Genomic DNA, 21405 nt, shown 5'->3' on the forward strand with positions numbered 1-21405 from the left:
GAGCCTATTGATGTTTTCTGAGGCTGACGTACATTTAAATCTGAATAACTGTGAGCACTGTTCATGAAAGTGACAAACATGGCTACTTCCAATTTGGTAGACTCATCAAGCTAATGCCCTCCCTGGAACATTTTTCTCTTATAATCCAAAAACCGAAACCAATTTATTTTGTCTTCTTCTAAGTTTACTTTATTCAGAAAGGTTTGCTCAATTATTGAATGCCCCAGAGATTAGTCAAAGACCCAAAGTTATAAAAAGGAAATGCAAAGCAGTAGAAATCGCATCTCTGGCCACATGCCCTTCTTATGGTGTAGAATGGAAATTTCCAGAGACCACTTCTCAGTTCTTAGGAATACTTCATTATATAACCCCAGTTGCTCAAGAGTCATTAAATACTCTTTACTGAAGCTTACAAGAGATAAAGGCACCAATAGAAAAACTTTAAAGCAAAAAAATAGTACACCCAAGATCTTCCTTTTTTAAAATGTTCATTTTTCAGGAATATAGCAAAGGTGTTAGTAAGGTTATTTCTAAATCAGTGAAAATAATTACGATCTTCCTTTTAAATTTATATCCAGAAAACTTAAATCTTCAAAAATGTTTACACTAGCTTTTCTGGATGTTATTTGGGCATACTGCAATTTGACTTCAAAAGATAAAGAATAAGGGTCCAACATGGCGGCCGGCAAGGAAGCAGCACTTTCAGTATCTCCACATTAACCGGATCAGAAACACCCATTAAAACAGCTACATTCTACCTACTGAGGAACTTCTAGCAAAATTCTGCTGAAAGGAGACCTGCCAGGAATTAGTAAGTTTATTAGAGGTGACAATTTGCCCCAGACAAGTGAATCTTGGCCGGCCACGCGGGCGCAGAGGTCCAATCCCGCAGCCACCGCCCGACCGGCTCTGCAAGCGGCCCCCAGCGGCCAGGGGCAGCGAGAAGGGTCCCCGCCTGGCCCAGCAGACGGCCCCCGCCATCCCGGCTCTCCTGGCGGCCCCGCTCGCTCTGTGATTGGCCACCCCGCCCGCCCAGCTCTTAGCCACGAGGCCGCTGCCTACCCGGTTCTACAAGCGGCCCCCGGCGGCCTGCGCGGCGAGAAGGGTCCCCGCCTGGCCTGGCAAATGGCCTGCGCCTTCCTGGCTCTGCTAATGCCCCGCCCACCCGGCAAACGGCCCCCAGTCCTCCCGGCTCTGCTGGCGGCACTGCCCCGGCCAGCGCAGGCCCGGCTCTGCAGGCGGCCCCTGGCGGCCCGCACATCGAGAAGGGTCCCCGCCTGGCCCGGCAGACGGCCTGTGCCCTCCCGGCTCTGCTAATGCCCCGCCACCCGGCAAACGGCCCCCCGCCCTCCGGGATCTGCTGGCGCCCCGCCCGCAGCCAGCACCGGCCTGGCTCTGCAGGCGGCCCCCGGTGGCCCCGCGCAGCGAGAAGGGTCCCCGCCTGGCCCGGCAGACGGCCTGTGCCGTCCGGGCTCTGCTAACGGCCCCGCCCCCACTGCGAACAGCCTCGCCCACCCGGCTTCCCCCCTGAGACGACGTGAAGGGAATCTAACCAAGCCTTTATGAAATAGCGAACTGGGAACTAAAACCAGAGATCGTGTCAGACCAGAGACAAGCCAGTTCCACCCCTCCCTTCGGACACTCCAGCAAGGAGGCAGGGGCCCTCCATAGCAGAGAGGGGAAGTCACCAAAGTTCAGCCAAAGAGATTCCTTCCCAGCAGAATCTACTTTAGCAGGTGTGTGACTCCCACCCGCATCAGATACAAACAACCGGGAAACTTGACCGTAAGGGACAAAGGACTCTCAACCTCCAACTCCCAATACTGCCAGTGACGTGGGCGTGACTGTAGGGGCGGAGGGAAGCAGAGAAGACTCCCCACCCCCAACTCCCCCATCCGCCAACTGAGAGGGCATGACGGTAGGGGCGGAGGGAAACAGAGGACACTCCAGACCCCCAACTCCTCCTACCACCAGCAGAGTGGTTGTGATTGTAGGGGCTGAGGGAAGCAGAGGGGATCCTCAACCCCCAACTCCCATTACCACCAGTGGCAACACCAATGGTCTTAGCCGCCAGATTCCGAAGGTGTGCCCACCAAAGGGGTCCGGAAAAATTAAACTATTGACTCCCAGAACACAGCTCCACAGCACTGGGGCTTAGATGAATGACAGAGAGAGTGCTCAGTCGTTAGGGAAATAGAGCACTCAGAGGGGCTGAAAGTGTAACCAAATCCTTGGAGAACCTCCTCCGGTGCACAGGACCTGGCTGGCTGGCAGGAGGAAGGGGAGGAGGGGCCGTAGAAGTGAAACAGCTCTGGACCAACAGGATAGTGAGGCTCCCAGGAGCCGCCTTACAGGGATTGCTGTTGACACATTGAGGGCAAATCTCAGCCCTGAGGGCACAGCTTTGCCTACGGGAAGAGAAGAAAATGGATCTCTAAGAACTAATTTTATTTCTTATTTTATTTTATTTTTTCTCTCCCTTTTTCCCTCTTTCTCTCCCCTTCCAAGTTTTATTGTTCTTTCCATTCTCCTCTATGCTATCTAACTCCCCCTCCTTCTTTCTTTTCAAGAGCACCTTCCTTCCCCTTCCCCCCAACTTTCATCCCAAGCATTACGTCCTCCATTTCGTGTAACTGTCTAAATGCAAACAGGTGAATGTTTCAAGGCCGTCTATAGTGCTCCTAAATACCTAGCTACTACCAACACCCTGATCCAATTGACGGTTAGCATCCCCCTTCAGTAGAGCAACCTTCTAAAGTAACCAAGACATACTAACACTTATACCTTCATAGCACCTAACCTAAAGTCCTAAGAACAAAAAACAAATCACTATATGCATACAAAATCTGGAAGCCCTTTATAAATTGAATGAATCAGCTCTAAAGTACAATAAAGCCCAACATCTATAGGCATAATCTCCCACCACAAAGGAGAGACAACAGAGATAAACAAAGCCAAAACAAATGTATAGGAGAAAGCAGTTACAAAGCAGTCAAACAGAGCTGGAAAGTAACGTGAACAACATGAAAAAAAACAGGGAAAAAAGGAGTACAGATAATGCAGGACAACTTAAATTTACAGGAGGACCTAGAAGCATCAGAAACATGGACAGGGAGAGAAATCAAGGCATACCTAACTCAGATGGAACGGAATTTTAGAGAAGACATGAGACGGCAAATCCAAGAATTGAAAGTATATTTTGAAAACCAACTAAACAAACAAATTCAAACTGCAAAGAACGAGCTTTACCAGGAGATAGAGATCTTAAAAAAAAAACCAAACAGTGATTTTAGAAATGCAAGAAACCATAAACCAGATTAAAAATGCTAACGAGAATATTACAAATAGACTAGATCAAGTAGAAGTCAGAACATCAGATAATGAAGACAAAGTTTATCAACTTGAAAAGAATATAGTCAATACTGAAAAGATCCTTAAATCTCATGAGCAATCTATCCAAGAGATATGGGATCTCATCAAAAAACCAAATTTGAGAGTCATTGGGATAGAAGAAGGCACAGAGGTTCAAGCCAAAGGAATGGACAACCTATTGAATGAAATAATCCTAGAAAACTTCCCAGAGATGAAAGATGGAATGGATTAACAAATCCTGGAAGCCTACAGGACCCCAAACATCCAAAACTGTAATAGGCCAACTCCAAGACATATAATTATGAAGATAGCCAACATACAGAACAAGGAGAGAATATTAAAAGCTACAAGGGAAAGGAGGCAGATTACATTCAGGGGTAAACCAATTAGGTTAACGGCTGATTTTTCATCACAGACTTTGAAAGCGAGAAGATCCTGGAACAATGTATTTCAAAAGCTGAAAAATAATGGATTCCAACCAAGAATACTGTATCCAGCAAAATTAAGCTTCAGATTTGACAATGAAATTAAAATCTTTCACGATAAACAAAAGCTAAAAGATTTCGCAGCCAGAAAACCAGCACTGCAAAGCATTTTGGGCAAAATTCTACAAGAAGAGGAATGGAAAAACAGTGCCCAAAACCAACAGCGGGAGGTATCTCAGTAAAGGGGGAGGAAAACAACCAAAAATTAAAAACTAGCCAAACTAAAATAAATAAATAAATAAACATGACTGGAAGTACAAATCATATTTCAATTGTAACCTTAAATGTTAATGGACTAAACTCACCAATCAAGAGACACAGACTGGTAACCTGGATCAAAAAAACAAATCCAACAATATGCTGCCTTCAGGAGACTCATATGATAGGAAAAGACATACACAGGCTGAAGGTGAAAGGTTGGGAAAAATCATACCACTCACATGGCCCTCGGAAGCAAACAGGAGTGGCCATACTCATATCGAATAAAATCAACTTCAAACCTCAGTTAATCAAAAGGGATAAAGAAGGACACTATATCCTGTTAAAAGGAACTATTCACCAACAAGACATAACAATTATCAATTTATATGCACCAAATAATGGTGCAGCAACGTTCATAAAACAAACTCTCCTCAAGTTCAAGAGTCAAATTGACCACAACACAATAATTATGGGTGACTTCAACACACCGCTCTCGCCATTAGACAGATCCTCCAGACAAAAGCTGAATAAAGAAACTATAGAACTCAATGACACAATCAATAACCTAGACTTAACCGACATATATAGAATATATCAACCATCATCAAGTGGATACACGTTCTTCTCAGCAGCACATGGATCTTACTCAAAGATAGATCATATATTATGCCATAGGGCAACTCTTAGTAAATATAAAGGAGTGGAGATAATACCATGCACCATATCTGATCATAATGGAATGAAACTGGAAATCAATGAAAAAAGAAGGAAGGAAAAATCCTGCATCACATGGAAAATAAACAATATGTTACTGAATGATCAATGGGTCACAGAAGACATAAAGGAGGAAATAAAAAAATTCTTAGAGATAAACGACAATTCAGACACAACATACCGGAATCTATGGGACACAATGAAAGCAGTTTTAAAAGGGAAATTCATTTCCTGGAGTTCATTGCTCAAAAAAATAAAAAAACCAACAAATAAACGAACTCACACTACATCTCAAGACCCTAGAAAAGGAAGAGCAAAACAACAGCAAATATAGCAGAAGACAAGAAATAATTAAAATCAGAGCGGAAATCAACGAAATTGAAACAAAAAAAACCATTGAAAAAATTGACAAAACTAAAAGTTGGTTCTTTGAAAAAATAAATAAGATCGACAGACCCTTAGCCATGCTAACGAAGAGAAGAAGAGAGAAAACTCAAATCACTAACATACGGGATGAAAAAGGCAATATCACAACAGACACTACAGAAATACAGAAGATAATTAGAAAGCATTTTGAAACCCTATATTCTAGTAAAATAGAAGACAGTGAAGACATCGATAAATTTCTTAAGTCATATGAGCTGCCCAGATTGAGTCAGGAAGACACACACAATTTAAACAGACCAATAACAAAGGAAGAAATAGAAGAAGCCATCAAAAGACTACCAACCAAGAAAAGCCCTGGACCAGATGGGTATACAGCGGAGTTTTACAAAACCTTCAAAGAAGAATTAATACCAATACTTTTCAAGCTATTTCAAGAAATAGAAAAAGAAGGAGCTCTTCCAAATTCATTCTATGAGGCCAACATCACCCTGATCCCGAAACCAGACAAAGACACTTCAAAGAAAGAAAACTACAGACCAATATCTCTAATGAACATAGATGCAAAAATTCTCAATAAAATCCTGGCGAATCGAATACAAAAGCATATCAAAAAAACTGTGCACCATGATCAAGTAGGATTCATCCCTGGGATGCAAGTTTGGTTCAATATATGGAAATCAATAAATATTATTCACCACATCAATAGACTTAAAGATAAGAACCATATGATCGTCTCGATAGATGCAGAAAAAGCATTCGACAAAGTACAGCATCCTTTTATGTTCAAAACACTAGAAAAACTGGGGATAACAGGAACTTACCTCAACATTGTAAAAGCTATATATGCTAAGCCTCAGGCTAACATCATTCTAAATGGAGAAAAACTGAAGGCATTCCCTCTAAAATCTGGAACAAGACAGGGATGCCCTCTCTCTCCACTTCTGTTCAACATAGTTCTCGAAACACTGGCCAGAGCAATTAGACAGACGAAAGAAATTAAAGGCATAAAAATAGGAAAAGAAGAACTTAAATTATCACTATTTGCAGATGATATGATTCTATACCTAGCAGACCCAAAAGGCTCTACAAAGAAACTATTAGAGCTAATAAATGAATTCAGCAAAGTGGCAGGATATAAAATCAACACGCATAAATCAAAGGCATTCCTGTATGTCAGCAACAAAACTTCTGAAATGGAAATGAGGAAAACCACCCCACTCACAATATCCTCAAAAAAAATAAAATACTTGGGAATCAACCTAACAAAAGAGGTGAAAGATTTATACAATGAAAACTACAGAACCCTAAAGAGAGAGATAGAAGAAGATCTTAGAAGATGGAAAAATGTACCCTGTTCATGGATAGGCAGAACCAACATCATCAAAATGGCGATATTACCCAAAGTTCTCTACAGGTTCAACGCAATGCCAATCAAAATCCCAACGGCATTTCTGGTAGAAATAGATAAAGCTATCATGAAATTCATATGGAAAAACAAAAGACCCAGAATAGCAAAAGCAATTCTAAGCAGGAAGTGTGAATCGGGAGGTATAGCGATACCAGATTTCAAACTGTACTACAGAGCAATAGTAACAAAAACAGCATGGTACTGGTACCAAAACAGGCAGGTGGACCAATGGTACAGAATAGAGGACACAGAGACCAATCCACAAAATTACAACTTTCTTATATTTGATAAAGGCGCTAAAAGCATGCAATGGAGAAAGGATAGCATCTTCAACAAATGGTGCTGGGAAAACTGGAAATCCATATGCAACAAAATGAAGCTGAACCCCTTTCTCTCGCCATGCACAAAAGTTAATTCAAAATGGATCAAGGAGCTTGATATCAAATCAGAGACTCTGCACCTGATAGAAGAAAAGGTTGGCTCCGATCTACACATTGTGGGGTCGGGCTCCAAATTCCTTAATAGGACGCCCATAGCACAAAAGTTAATAACTAGAATCAACAAATGGGACTTACTCAAACTAAAAAGTTTTTTCTCAGCAAGAGAAACAATAAGAGAGGTAAATAGGGAACCTACATCCTGGGAACAAATTTTTACTCCTCACACTTCAGATAGAGCCCTAATATCCAGAATATACAAAGAACTCAAAAAATTAAACAACAAGATAACAAACAACCCTATCAACAAATGGGCCAAAGACCTGAACAGACACTTCTCAGAGGAGGACATACAATATATCAACAAGTACATGAAAAAATGCTCACCATCTCTAGCAGTCAGAGAAATGCAAATCAAAACCACCCTAAGATACCATCTCACTCCAGTAAGATTGGCAGCCATTATGAAGTCAAGCAACAATAAGTGCTGGCGAGGATGTGGGGAAAAGGGTACACTTGTACATTGCTGGTGGAACTGCAAACTGGTGCGGCCAATATGGAAAGCAGTATGGAGATTCCTAGGAAAGCTGGGAATGGAACCACCATTTGACCCAGCTATCGCCCTTCTCGGTCTATTCCCTGAGGACCTTAAAAGAGCATACTATAGGGATACTGCCACATCAATGATCATGGCAGCACAATTCACAATAGCTAGACTTTGGAATCAACCTAGATGCCCTTCAATAGATGAATGGATTAAAAAACTGTGGCATTTATACACAATGGAGTATTACGCAGCACTAAAAAATGACAAAATCATGGATTTTGCAGGGAAATGGGTGGCATTAGAGCAGATTATGCTAAGTGAAGCTAGCCAATCCTTAGAAAACAAATGCCAAATGTCTTCTGTGATATAAAGAGAGCAACTAAGATCAGAACAGGGAAGAAGAGCATGAGGAAAAGATTAACATTAAACAGAGACGAGTGGGGGGAGAGAAAGGGAGAGAGAAGGGAAACTATGGAAATGGAAGGAGACCCTCATTGTTACAGAAAATTACATATAAGAGTTTGTAAGGGGAAAGGGGAAAAAAACAAGGGAGAGAATTGAATAACAGCAGATGGGGTAGAGAGGGAAGATGAGAGGGAAGGGGAGGGGGGATAGTAGGGGATAGGAAAGATAGCAGAATACAACAGTCACTAATATGGCATTATGTAAAAATGTGGATGTGTAACCTATGTGGTTCTGCAACCTGTATTTTGGGTAAAAATGGGAGTTCATAACCCACTTGAATCAAATGCATGAAAGATGATATGTCATGAGCTTTGTAATGTTTTGAACAACCAATAAAAAGAAAAGAAAAAAAAAGAAAAAATAAATAAAGTAGATAAAGCCCTGGCCATGCTAACATGGAGAAAACTTCAATTATTAAAATATAAGATGCACAAGCAAATATCACAATTAACATATCTGAAATACAGAAGATAACATATTCCAATAAAATTGAAAATATTAAAGACATCAACAAATTTATAGAGACATATGACCTACTCATAGTGAATGAGGAGGTCATACACAATTTAAACAGATCAATTTCAAAAAAATGAAATAGAAAACACCATTAGAAGCCTACCAACCAAGAAAAGCCCAGCACCAGATGGATTCTCAGTCGAGTTCTTCAAGACTTTCAAATTATAATTAACACCAATACTCCTCAAAGTATTCCATGAAATAGAAAATGAGGGAACTCTTCCAAACTCATTCTACAAAGTTAATATCACCCTGATACCAAAACCAGACAAAGACACATCAAGGAAAGAAAACTTTAGACCAATATCCCTGATGAACATAGACACAAATATTTTCTATAAAATTCTGGCAAATCACATACAAAAACATATTATAAAGATAGTGCACCACAATCAAGTGGGGTTCATCCCATGGATGCAGGATTGGTTCAACATACAGAAATCAATAAACATAATTCATCATATTAATAGACTTAAAAACAAAAATCATAAGTTCATCTCAATAGATGCAGAAAAATCATTTGACAAAATACAGCACACTTTCATGTTCAAAACACAAGAACAACTCGGGATAAGGAACATACCTCAACATTGTAAAAGATATGAATGATAACTCCAAAACCAGCATCATTCTAAATGGAGAAAAATTGAAAGCATTCCCTCTAAAAACTGGAACAAGACAAGGATGTCCTCTCTCAAAACTTCTACTCAACATCATCCTTGAAACTCTAGCCAGAGCAATTAGACAAAAGAAAAAAATTAAAGGGATATGAATAGCTAAAGAAGAACTCAAACTATCATTATTTGCTGATGACATCATCTTATATCTAGAACATTCAATAAATTTCACCAGAAAACTTATAGAACTAATGAATGAATTCAGAAAAATGGCAGAATATAAAATCAACACCCATAAATAAATACACTCCTATTCATCAGTGATGAATTCACTGAAAGAAAAATTATAAACACTACCCCATTCACAATAGTCTCAAAAAAAAGAATAAAATTCCCAAGAGTCAATCTAACAAAAGAGGTGAAAGGCCTCTGCAATGAAAACCATAGAACATTAAAGAAAAAAATTGGAAAAAAAAACTCAGAAAATGAAAAGATCTCCCATGCTCCTGGATGGGCAGAATGAATATTATAAAAATAGCCATATTACCAAAAGCATTATAAAGATTTAATGCAATTCCTATTAAAATCCCAAAGACATTTTTTATAGAAATATAAAAAGCAATCATAAAATTTATTTGGAAAAATAAGAGACCTAGAATAGCTAAAGCAATCCTTAACAAGAAAAGTGAAGCAGGATGCATCACAATACCAGACTTTAAACTATACTACAGAGCTGTAACAAAAATGACATGGTATTGGCACCAAAATAAACTTGTAAACCAATGGTACAGAATAGAGGACACAGAGAAAAACCTAAATAAATACAGTTATATCATACTAGACAAAGTTTCCAAAAACATACATTGGAGAAAAGATAGCCTATTCAACAAATGGTTCTGGGAAAACTGGAAATCCATATGTAGCAAAATGAAATTAAACCTCTATCTCTCACCCTGCACAAAACTCAAGGTTGATCAACGACTTAGGCACTAGAACAGAGACCCTGCACCTAATAGAAGAAAAAAATAGGCTTGAATTTTCACCATGTTGGCCTAGGATCTGACTTCCTTAACAAGACTCCTAAAGTGCTAGACATAAAATCAAGAATCAATAAATCAGATGGATTCAAATTTAAAAGCTTCTTTTCATCAGAGGAAACAATCATGTGAGGAGAGAGCCTACAGAATGGGAGAATGGGAGAAAATCTTTACCACATGCACCTACAATAAAGCATTAATCTCTAGGATATGTAAAGAGCTTAAAAACTTCAAAAAACCAAATAATCCAATCAACAAATGGGCTAAGGAACTGAACAGATAATTCACAGAAAAGGAAATATAGTCAATCAACATATATATGAAAAGTGTTCGACATCTCTAGCAATTAGAGAAATTCAAATCAAAACTACTCTAAGATTTCATCTCACTCCTGTCAGAATGGCAATCATCAAGAATACAGGCAGCAATAAAAGTTGGTGAGGATGTGGGGACAAAGATACACTCATACATTGCTGGTGGGAGTGCAAATTGGTGAAAGCACTATGGAAAGCAGCATGAGAATTCCTCAGAAAACTTGGAATGGAACCACTATTTGACCCAGCTATCCCACTCCTTGGTTTATACCCAAAGGACTTAAAATCAGCATACTACAGTAATGAAGCCACATCAATGTTTGCAGCAGCTCAATTCAATAGATGAATGGATAAAGAAAATGTGATATATATACTCAATGGAATACTACTCAGATTTAAAGAAGAGAGAAATTACAACATTTGAGAGTAAATGAATGGCATTGGAGAATATCATGCTAAGGGAAATAAGCCAATTCCCCCAAAAAACAAAGCCCAGATGTTTTCTCTATATGCAGATGCTAATTCACATTAAGATAGGGGGCACTAGAGAAGAATAACATTACCTTAAATTAGGTAGAAGGAAGTGAAGAAAGGGAATGGGAGGGGATGTAGAATAGAAAAGATAGTAGAATGAAACAGACATTATTATTTTATGTATATATATGACTGCATGACCAATATGATTCTGCAACTTATACATGATATATCAAAGTGCATAAGTGCACTCTACTGTCATGTATAACTAATTAAAACAAATAAATTTTTTTTTTAAAAAATACTTTGTTAAAAAAAAAAGTGGGTCTGAGGCTATGGCTCAGTGGAAGCACACTTGCCCAGCACGTGTGAGGCACTGGGTTTGAGTCTCAGCACCACATAAAAATAAATAATATAAAGGTCTGTAAACAACTAAAAAAATATTTAAAAAAAAGAAGAAGAAGATCAAAGCAGGTAGCATCACTTTACCAGACCTTAAACTGTACTATACAGCAATAGTATCAGAAACGGCATGGTATTGGCACCAAAATAGTCTTATAGACCAATGGTACAGAATAGAGGACACAGAAACAAACCCACATAAATACAGTTATCTCATATTATAGAAAGGCACCAAAAACATATATTGGGTTAAGTATAGTCTCTTCAACAAATGGTGCTGGGAAAACTAGAAATCTATATGCAATAAAATGAAATTAAGCCCCAATCTCCCACCACTCATAAAATTCAGGTAACCTAGAAATTAAACCAGACACCCTGTACCTAATATAAGAAAAAGCAGGCCCAAATCATAATCATGTATAATTAAACCCCAACTTCCTTAATAAGACTCCTAAAGTGCAAGAAATAAAATCAAGAATCAATAAATGAGATGGATTCAAACTAAAAAGCTTCTTCTCAGCAACAGAGACAATAAGTGAAGTGAATAGAAAGCCTATAATTTGGGAATAAATTTCTACCATACACATGTCAGATAGAGCACTAATCTCTAGGATACATATAAAAGTCAAAAAATGTAACACCAAAAAAACAAATAACCCAATCAATAAATGAGCCAAGGACCTGAACAGACACTTCTCAGAAGAAATATGTAATCAATCAACAAATATATTAAAAAAAGTGTTCAACATCCCCAGCAATTAGAGAAATGCAAACCAAATCTACTCTAAGATTTCATCTCACTCCAGTCAGAATAGCATCTATTAAGAATACAAACAACAATAAGTGTTGGCAAGAATGAAGGGGAAAAGGCACACTTATACATTGCTGGTGGAACTGCAAATTGTTGGTGCCAATATGAAAAGCAGTATGGAGATTCCTTGGAAAACTTGGAATGGAACCACCATTTGATCCAGCTATCCCACTCCTTGATCTATACCCAAAGGACGTAAAAACAGTATACTACAGAGACACAGCAACATCAATATTTATAGCAGCACAATTCCCAATAGCTAAGCTGTGGAACCAACCTAGATTCCCTTCAGTAAATGAATGGACAAAGAAAATGTGGTATATATACACAACAGAATATTATTCACCATTAAAAGAGAAAAAACTCACGACATTTGCAGGTAAATGGATGGTACTGGAGGATATAATGCTAAGTGAAGTTAGCTAATCCCAAAAAAACAAATTTGAATGTTTTCTCTGATTAAAGTTGATGATTTATAATGTGGTAAGGGGGGTGGGAGGATTAGATTAACTCTAGATAGGGCAAAGGGTAAAAAGGGAAGGAAGGAGAGGAGGGGGAATAGGGGTGGGAAACACAGTGGAATTAGATGGACATTATTACCCTAAGTACATATATGAAGACACAAATGGTGTGACTCTACTTTGTGTACACCAGAATATAAAAAATTGTGCTCTATATGTATAATATGAACTATAATTCATTCTGCTGTCATATACAACAAATTAAAATTAAATAAAATAAATACCTTATAAAAATAAAGTTAAGGAATAAAAGACCTAACATTACATCTCAACACCCTAGAAAAAGAACAAATCAACACCAAAAGCAGCAGAAGATAGGAAATAATTAAATCAGAGCTGAAATCAATGAAATTGAAATAAAAGAATTCAGAAGGTTGACAAAACAAGTTGTCTCTTTGAAAAAAATTTAAAAAATTGATTAAACCTTAGCCATGCTAATGAAGAGAAAGAGAAAATTCAAATTACTAAAATTTGTGATAAAAAATATTATGACAGACACTACTGAAATACAGAAGATGATTAGAAACTATTTTGAAAATTTATACTCTAATAAAATAGAAAATTTTAAAGAGATTTACAAATTTCTAGAGATATATGACCTACCAAAACTGAACCAGGAGGACATATACAATTTGAACAGATCAATCTCAAGTAATAAAATAGAAGATGCCATCAAAAGCCTAACAACTAAGCAAAGCCCAGGACCAATGGATTCTCAGCTGGGTTCTACAAGACCTTCAAAGAAGAGTTAATGCCAATACTTTTCAAATTATACCATAAAATAAAAAAGGAGAGAAACTTTCAAAAATCATTCTATGCAGCTAGTATCACTCCAATACCAAAACCAAACAAAGATAGATCAAAGAAAGAAAACTTCAGATCAATATCCCTGATGAACATAGATGCAAAAATTCTCAATGAAATCTGGCAAATAACATTTAAAAAAAAAAACATTTAAAAAACAGTGTGCCACAATCAGGTGGGGCTTACCCCAGGGATGCAAGGTTGATTCAACATATGGAAATCAATAAACATAATTTATAACATCAATACACTTAAAGACAAAAATCATATGATCATCTCAATAGATGCAGAGAAAACATTTGACAAAATAAAGCACCGCTTCATGTTTAAAACACTAGAAAAACTAGGGATAGTAGAAACATACCTCAACATTGTAAAAGCTATCTATGCTAAGCCTCAGGCTAGCATCATTCTGAATGGAGAAAAATTGAAGGCATTCCCTCTAAAATCTGGAACAAGACAGGGATGCCCTCTCTCACCACTTCTATTCAATATAGTTCTCGAAACACTGGCCAGAGCAATTAGACAGACGAAAAATTAAAGGCATAAAGATAGGAAAAGAAGAATTTAAATTATCACTACTTGCAGATGACATGATTCTATACCTAGAAGACCTAAAAAGTTTTTATAGAAATAGAAAAAGCAGACATAAAATTCATCAGGAAAAATAAGAGACCCAGAATAGCTAAAGCAATCCTTAGCAGGAAGAGTGAAGCAGGTATCATCACTATACCAGACCATGAACTATACTGCAGAGCAATAGGAACAAAAACAACACAGTATTGGAGCCAAAACAGACTGGTAGGCCAATGGTACAAAATAGAGGACACAGAAACTAACTCACAAAATTACAATTATCTTATATTAGGCAAAAGTGCCAAACACATGCACTGGAAAAAAGATAGCATCTTCAACAAATGGTGCTGGGAAAACTGGAAATCCATATGCAACAAAATGAAATTAAACCCCTATCTCTCACCATGCACAAAATTTAACTTAAAATGGATCAAGGACCTAGGAATTAAACTAGAGACTCAATATCTAATAGAAGAAAAAGTAGGCCCTAATTTTCATCATGTGGGATTAGGCCCCAACTTCCTTAATAAAACTCCTATAGTGCAAGAATTAAAACCAAGAATCAATAAATGGGATAGAATCAAACTAAAAAGTTTTTTCTCAGCAAAAGAAACAATCTGTGAGGTTAACAGAGAGCCTACATCCTAGGAGCAAATCTTTACCCCTCACACATCAGATAAGAGAACTAATCTCTAGGGTATATAAAGAACTCAAAAAGCAAAGCACTGAAAAAACAAATAACCCAATCAACAAATGGGCCAAGGACCTGAACAGACACTTCTCAGAAGAAGATATAAAATCAATCAACAAATATATGAAAAAATTCTAATAATCTCTAGCAATCAGAGAAATTCAAATCAAAACTATTCTAAGATATCATCTCACTGCAGTCAGAATGGCAGCTACTATGAAGACAAACAACAAGTGTTGGCGAGGATGTGGAGGAAAAGGTACACTCATACATTGTTGGTGGGACTACAAATTGGTATAGCAAATATGGAATGCAGTATGGAGATTCTTGAAATCTGGGAATGGAACCACCATTTGACCCAGGTATCCCTCTCCTTGGACTATACCCAAAGGACTTAAAAACAGCATACTACAGGAACACAGACACATCAATGTTTATAGCAGCACAATTCACAATAGCTAAACTGTGGAGCCAACCTAGATGCCCTTCAGTGGATGAATGGATACAAAAAATATGGCATATATACACAATGGAATTTTATTCAGCAATAAAAGAGAATAAAATCAAGGCATTTGCAGGTAAATGGATGGCTTTGGAGAAGATAATGCTAAGTGAAGTTAGCCAATCCCAACAAAACAAATGCCAAATGTTTTCTCTGATATAAGGAGGCTGAATCATTGTTGGGTAGGGAGGGGAAGCATGGGAGGAATAGATGAATTCTAGATAGGGCAGAGGGGTGGGAGGGAAATGGAGGGGGCAGAGGATTAGCAAGGATGGTGGAATATGATGGACATCATTATCCAATGTACATGTATGAAGATACGAATTGGTGTGAACATACTTTATATACAACCAGAGATATGAAAAGTTGTACTGAATATGTGCAATAAGAATTGTAATGCATTCTGCTGTCATTTGTTTTTTAAAAATCAATAAAAAAAGAAAATGTGATATATACTATGTTTATAGCAGCTCAACTCACAAGAGCCAAGCTATGTAACCAAACCCAGTGCCCATCAAGAGATGAACAAATAATGAAAATGTGGTATATATACACAATGAAATATTACTTAGTCATAAAAGAGAATGACTTTATGACTTTTGCTGGTAAATGGATGGAACTGGAAACTATCATGCTAAGTGAAATAAGCCAATCCCAAAAAACCAAAGGCTGAAATCTTCTCTCTGATATGTGGATGCTAACACACAACAAGGGAGTGAAGAGATAAATAGTAGTTCAGTGGATTAGACAAAGGGGAACAAAGAGAAGGGGGGACTAGAAATAGGAAAGATAGTAGAATGAACTGAACATAAATTTTCTCTGTTATTATATGAATATACCACAATGAATCCCCATATCATGTATGACAAGAAGACTGGGATCCCATTAGGAAATAAGCTTTACTCTATGAATGTATAATGTGTCATATTGTCATATACATCTAAAAAGAACAAACAAAAATAAATAAATGAATGAATTTGTATTAAAAAAAGAAAATGTGATGAATAGTCAATGAAATTCTGTCATTAACAAGAATACATATATGAACTCAGAGGACATTAAGTGAAATAATCCCAAGACAAACAGAGAAAAACCATAATGTCACTCATATGTAGAATCTAAACAAGTTGATATCATGGAAACAGTAGAACAGTATGTACCAGGGACTGGTTGGTGCTTGGAGTAAACAGCAGAAATGCAAGTCCAAGAACACAAAATTTTAGGTAGACAGAAGGAATAAGTTCAGGAGATATATTGGACAATAGGATAACTGTACTTCGTGACAACATATTGCAGTCTTAAAAATTCAAAAGAGTGGAAATTGTGTATTCACCACAAAAATTATAATTATGTGAAGTAATACTTTCATTGGTTAGCTATATTTAACCATTCCACAGCCTATCTATATTTCAAAACATGGTGCATGTTGTACACAATAAATAGCTAGGTTCTTCATCAATTTAAAAAAAAATAAAAATATATCAAATCAATAGCTAAAGGCCCTAAATATGAGACATGAAACTTCACGATACTTCATTCAAAATATCCAAGCTTTCACAGATTGTCTGAATCCTACATAGTACCTGATTGTCACTAATAGTGTGAGTTTTATCTTCAGATGGGCCCAATATGCAGTCCATAGTTGCCACCCTAATAGTGTATATGGTAGAGCTCAGGAAAATAGTTTCTTGCGGCTGAAGACCATGAATGACTATGGTCATCATGGCAGATCCAGAGATCCCAGAAACAATGGGAAGAGGACATTAAAACCTCTAGACTGACGAAGGCTCTGGGTGGCACTAATGGGAATTCCTACTGTATTTAAGACACATTCTAGCACTTTTTGCTGTTGGATGGCCCACCCTTAGGGGAATTATTGGTGGTTAACAGCATAAAGGATGGAAATAAAATATGTAAATGAGGAATGTATTGCCTCTGAGATGTAAATAAACAGTGTGGGGCCCTTGGATCATCCCTGGGCTGACTAGTAGTTTTTCTGACATGTTCAGGGCCCTCAATTTTATGGGAAGCAATTACTAAATCTCAATAGAAAAGTTCTATGACATGTGTTCATATATGCCATGCAAGTGTATCCTTGGAATTTCCTCACATAAGGACGTTATCAGTGTAATAGGAGACATGTCTTCCTAGAAAGGTTGGATATGGTTAAGATGTGCCTGTATCAAATTGTAACAGCAAACCGTTTTCCAGTTGTAGTCATTCTATGGCATTCCAGTTGTAGTAATTCTATGTAGTAATTCTATAGTGGAAATCCACTATAATATACCATTCACTTATATCAGGTTTGAGTTCTGGACACCTGGCTTGTTAAAAGATAAACAACAGGAACATTATCAAGGCCAGGCATACCCATCCCCAGGAGTCTCACTCCATGGCTCTCAACTTATCCACAAACCTCGTAGTTAAGTCATATTCTCTTGTGGAATCCTTATATCATGGTCTCTGGAGCCTCTCTTCTCAGCCATATGTTTACAATTTGTTCTCAAAATTGTCAACAACTGAGGTTCATTATCACATTTTGAATTTGAGTCCACAGGGCATCTTTAGCTTCTTCAGGAAATTGATCCCCATGTGTCTGCTTTAAAAAGAGCAGATAAAACTCTGTCACTCTTGGTAATGGAAACTGCAAAGAAGCCCTTTGCCTGCCTTCTTACACATAAAATGTCTTAGGACAGAAATACAAGAAATTCTGATTCTCTCAAATTCTTCCAATTCTATAACTCTTGGCAAAAGTGTTGCTTTTATATCACTATTTTATTTATTTATTTATTTTAGTGCTTGGGATTGAATCCAGGACCTTGCTTTTGTTATTTCTACACTTGTAAAAAACTGTGTCAGAAACTGTCATTTGATTCTGGCATGTATTTTTGGAATAGAAGAAAATATTCTTCTCTAGTTCAGCCCCAAACCTTGGATACTTGTATTAAGAGGACAGAATGTGGAAGGCAATCTAAGGGTTGTTATATGAATGGAAAGCCAATAGAAAGCATGTCAGATTTAAGATTATTCAGAGATTCACATGGCACACTTTATCTTTGTCTTACCTCTGAAGAATGACAAGGTAAACAGCACTCTACACACATTTAGATTGTCTAATGTATGAGCATCATGTATTTTTTAAATCATCAATGATATAATTATGTTAATGTGGGCCATGAAAGCAATTAATTGTAAAAATCTGGAAGAAAATGCAAGACTTGCCAAAGGCCACAGGTTAGTATAAAGAGGGACAGGAGGATTGTTAGAGATCCTGGTCAATGTTTAATATCACCTACTACCTATAAAATCTATATGGGAAAATGTAAAGTTGATGAGCATAATTTTGATATGATTATCTAAAAATGAACACAGAATGTCTCCACAAATTATCCCTCCCGGAAAATTACCAATTTATCTATAAAAAACTCTTATTGTTAAACACACACACACACACACACACACTATAGGACATCGTCTTCCTGATTTCCATATTCTAAGAATAGATAGCAGTTTGGGATTGATGATCTGTCATCCTTTGTTGAGGACACTCTAAAACTGAGCAAAATTTATTCTGTGATGCTGCCTGTGCATCTCGCAAGATCTCTATCCTCAGGAGTATACTGCAAATCAGTGACCTGGAGACACTAATGGTAGAGAGAAACATGAAAGAAATTCTAATTAATATGGTTTATCGATGCCTGAGCCTTGTTCATGCAGAAGGAAGTCTCACAGTATAAAATGAGAAGCTATTCAGCATTGCTCATGTGGGGGAAGTCTTGTTTCTGAAACAATGAAGTCAGATATTTGGACAGTGATGAGATGACAGTCTATAGCAGATATCCAGTGAAGCAAAAATATTACAGAGATGTTAAAGAAAGAAACAGGAAACACAGAAAAAAGCATCAGGTGGAGATATTTCTACAAAGAGCAAGAAGTAGGAGAGACAGAGTCAGAGGAAAGTGCTTACAATATGGGCATTTCATAAACACGTAAATTTGAGAAATTACAAAGCCTTTAGGAATGAGGTCATTTATATAAAATATGGGGCTTTCCATGGAGCCAAGTGTAATCCAAGGAACACTGATTTGGGCTAATACGACGAAGAGCAATGTGTGACCTCATTCTGTTCTTAAAATAAGCCTTATCTCTTCTACTGGGGAATTCTGCAGTTTTCATCTTTCTCACTTTTCCCCTTTTAGATCTGCTGGAGGTCAACTATGAAAAACAGGACCATGCTGACTGAATTTATTCTACTGGGCCTCACAAGTCAACCTGAACTTCAGGTGGTGATGTTCATCTTTCTGTTTATCACCTACATGCTCAGTGTCCTAGGAAATCTAACTATCATCATCCTCACCTTACTGAATTCTCAGCTCCAAACCCCCATGTATTTCTTCCTCCGGAATTTCTCCTTCTTAGAAATTTCCTTCACATCCATTTTTATTCCCAGACTTCTCACCAGCATGACAACAGGAAATAAGGCCATCAGCTTTGCAGGCTGCTTCAGTCAGTATTTTTTTGCTATATTTCTTGGGGCAACAGAGTTTTATCTCCTAGCTTCCATGTCCTATGATCGTTATGTGGCCATCTGCAAACCCCTGCATTACCTGACCATTATGAGCAGCAGAGTCTGCACACAGCTTGTGCTCTGCTCCTGGCTGGGGGGACTCCTTGCTATCGTACCGCCAATCACCTTGATGAGTCAGGTAGATTTCTGTGCCTCCAATGTTCTGAATCATTATTTCTGTGACTATGGGCCCCTCCTGGAGCTGGCCTGCTCAGACACAAGTCTCTTGGAAAGGATAGTTATGCTTGTGGCTGTGGTGACTCTAGTGATTACTTTGGTTCTGGTGACAGTTTCTTACACATACATCATCAGGACTATTCTGAGGATCCCCTCTGCCCAGCAAAGGACAAAGGCCTTTTCCACTTGCTCTTCCCACATGATTGTCATCTCCCTGTCTTATGGCAGCTGCATGTTTATGTACATTAATCCCCGTATAAAAGAAAGAGGTGCTTTCAACAAAGGAATAGCTGTGCTTATTACTTCAGTCACCCCCATGTTGAATCCCTTCATTTATACATTAAGAAATCAACAAGTAAAGCAAGTCTTCAAAGACACTGTTAGAAAGATTGTGAAGTTTTAAGAAAAAAAAGAACACCCTTCAATGAAAAATGTATTTGTACTTCATAAATATATATTTAGAGTCTACTAAATTTCAAGGGTTGAACTGGCTCTTGAAGATAAAAATACAGAAATCATGTGTTCTAATGGTCAAGGAATCTACAATCTAGAGTAGAGGTAAGGAATATAGACTATACATTTTTGGATAAATTTACAAAAAAAGAAATGAAATGACATAGTAAGTGCTACTAGAGACAGGTGAATGATCCAGCAAAGAACAGAAAGACTTAGCACTTCTTTATAGAAATGACTTCAAATTTAAGAAGCAAAACACTGCTTGTTAAGTAGAAGTGGTAAAGAATCTGGGGTGATGAAGAAGGCCAGATCATAAAGTATGTAATTGCAAACTGTGGGGTTAGTTGAGTGCCATGAGTCAGAGGAGTGTGAGAGCTGTGGGGGGAAATCTGGGGCAAATCAGGACAATTGCAACAGTAGTGCGGTGTCATAACATCCAACACTCAGGATACTTGGGTTCTAGTTCCAGCTTTTTTTTTAAGTGATGAAAGTTTAATACATTAAAATGATATTTATAAAAAAGAAAAAAGAACAAAAAAGAAATGCCTTATGAGCCAGGTGTAGTGGTGCACACCTGTAATCCTAGCAGCTCAGGAGGCTGAGACAGGATTGCGAGTTCAAAGCCAGCATCAGCAAAAGCTAGACACTAAGAAACTCAGTGACACTAAGCCTGTCTCTGAATAAAATACAAAATAGGGTGGGGATGTGGCTCAGTGGTTGAGTGCCCCTGAGTTCAATCCCCAGTAACCACCCCCCAAAAAAGGGAAAAAAAAATAAACTCCCTGTGGCCATCAGCATTGTGAGGCACTGACCTTGTTCCTCAGTCCCAGAGACTGAGGAACTTCCATTAAAGTGTAATTTCATTTCTTTCCCTTTATCATTTAGGTATCAGTTGTAGCCATTGCAACCTCCATCTCTTTGTAA

The 21405-nt window shown here is 37.9% G+C and overlaps 1 protein-coding gene across 1 annotated transcript; it reads left to right on the plus strand.

Moving 5' to 3' along the window:
- The first annotated feature begins 19498 nt into the window (after positions 1–19498).
- Positions 19499–21405, plus strand: LOC124108207 (olfactory receptor 6C4-like). The gene is given in 2 exon segments (XM_046466608.1): positions 19499–20428; positions 21367–21405. Coding segments are annotated over 2 exon segments (969 nt in total).

The sequence above is a fragment of the Marmota monax genome, unplaced genomic scaffold (assembly GCF_021218885.2).
Source record: "Marmota monax isolate L192 unplaced genomic scaffold, Marmota_monax_Labrador192_F-V1.1 WCK01_AAM20220418_F8-fsc00151, whole genome shotgun sequence".
NCBI classification, from domain to species: Eukaryota; Metazoa; Chordata; class Mammalia; order Rodentia; family Sciuridae; genus Marmota; species Marmota monax.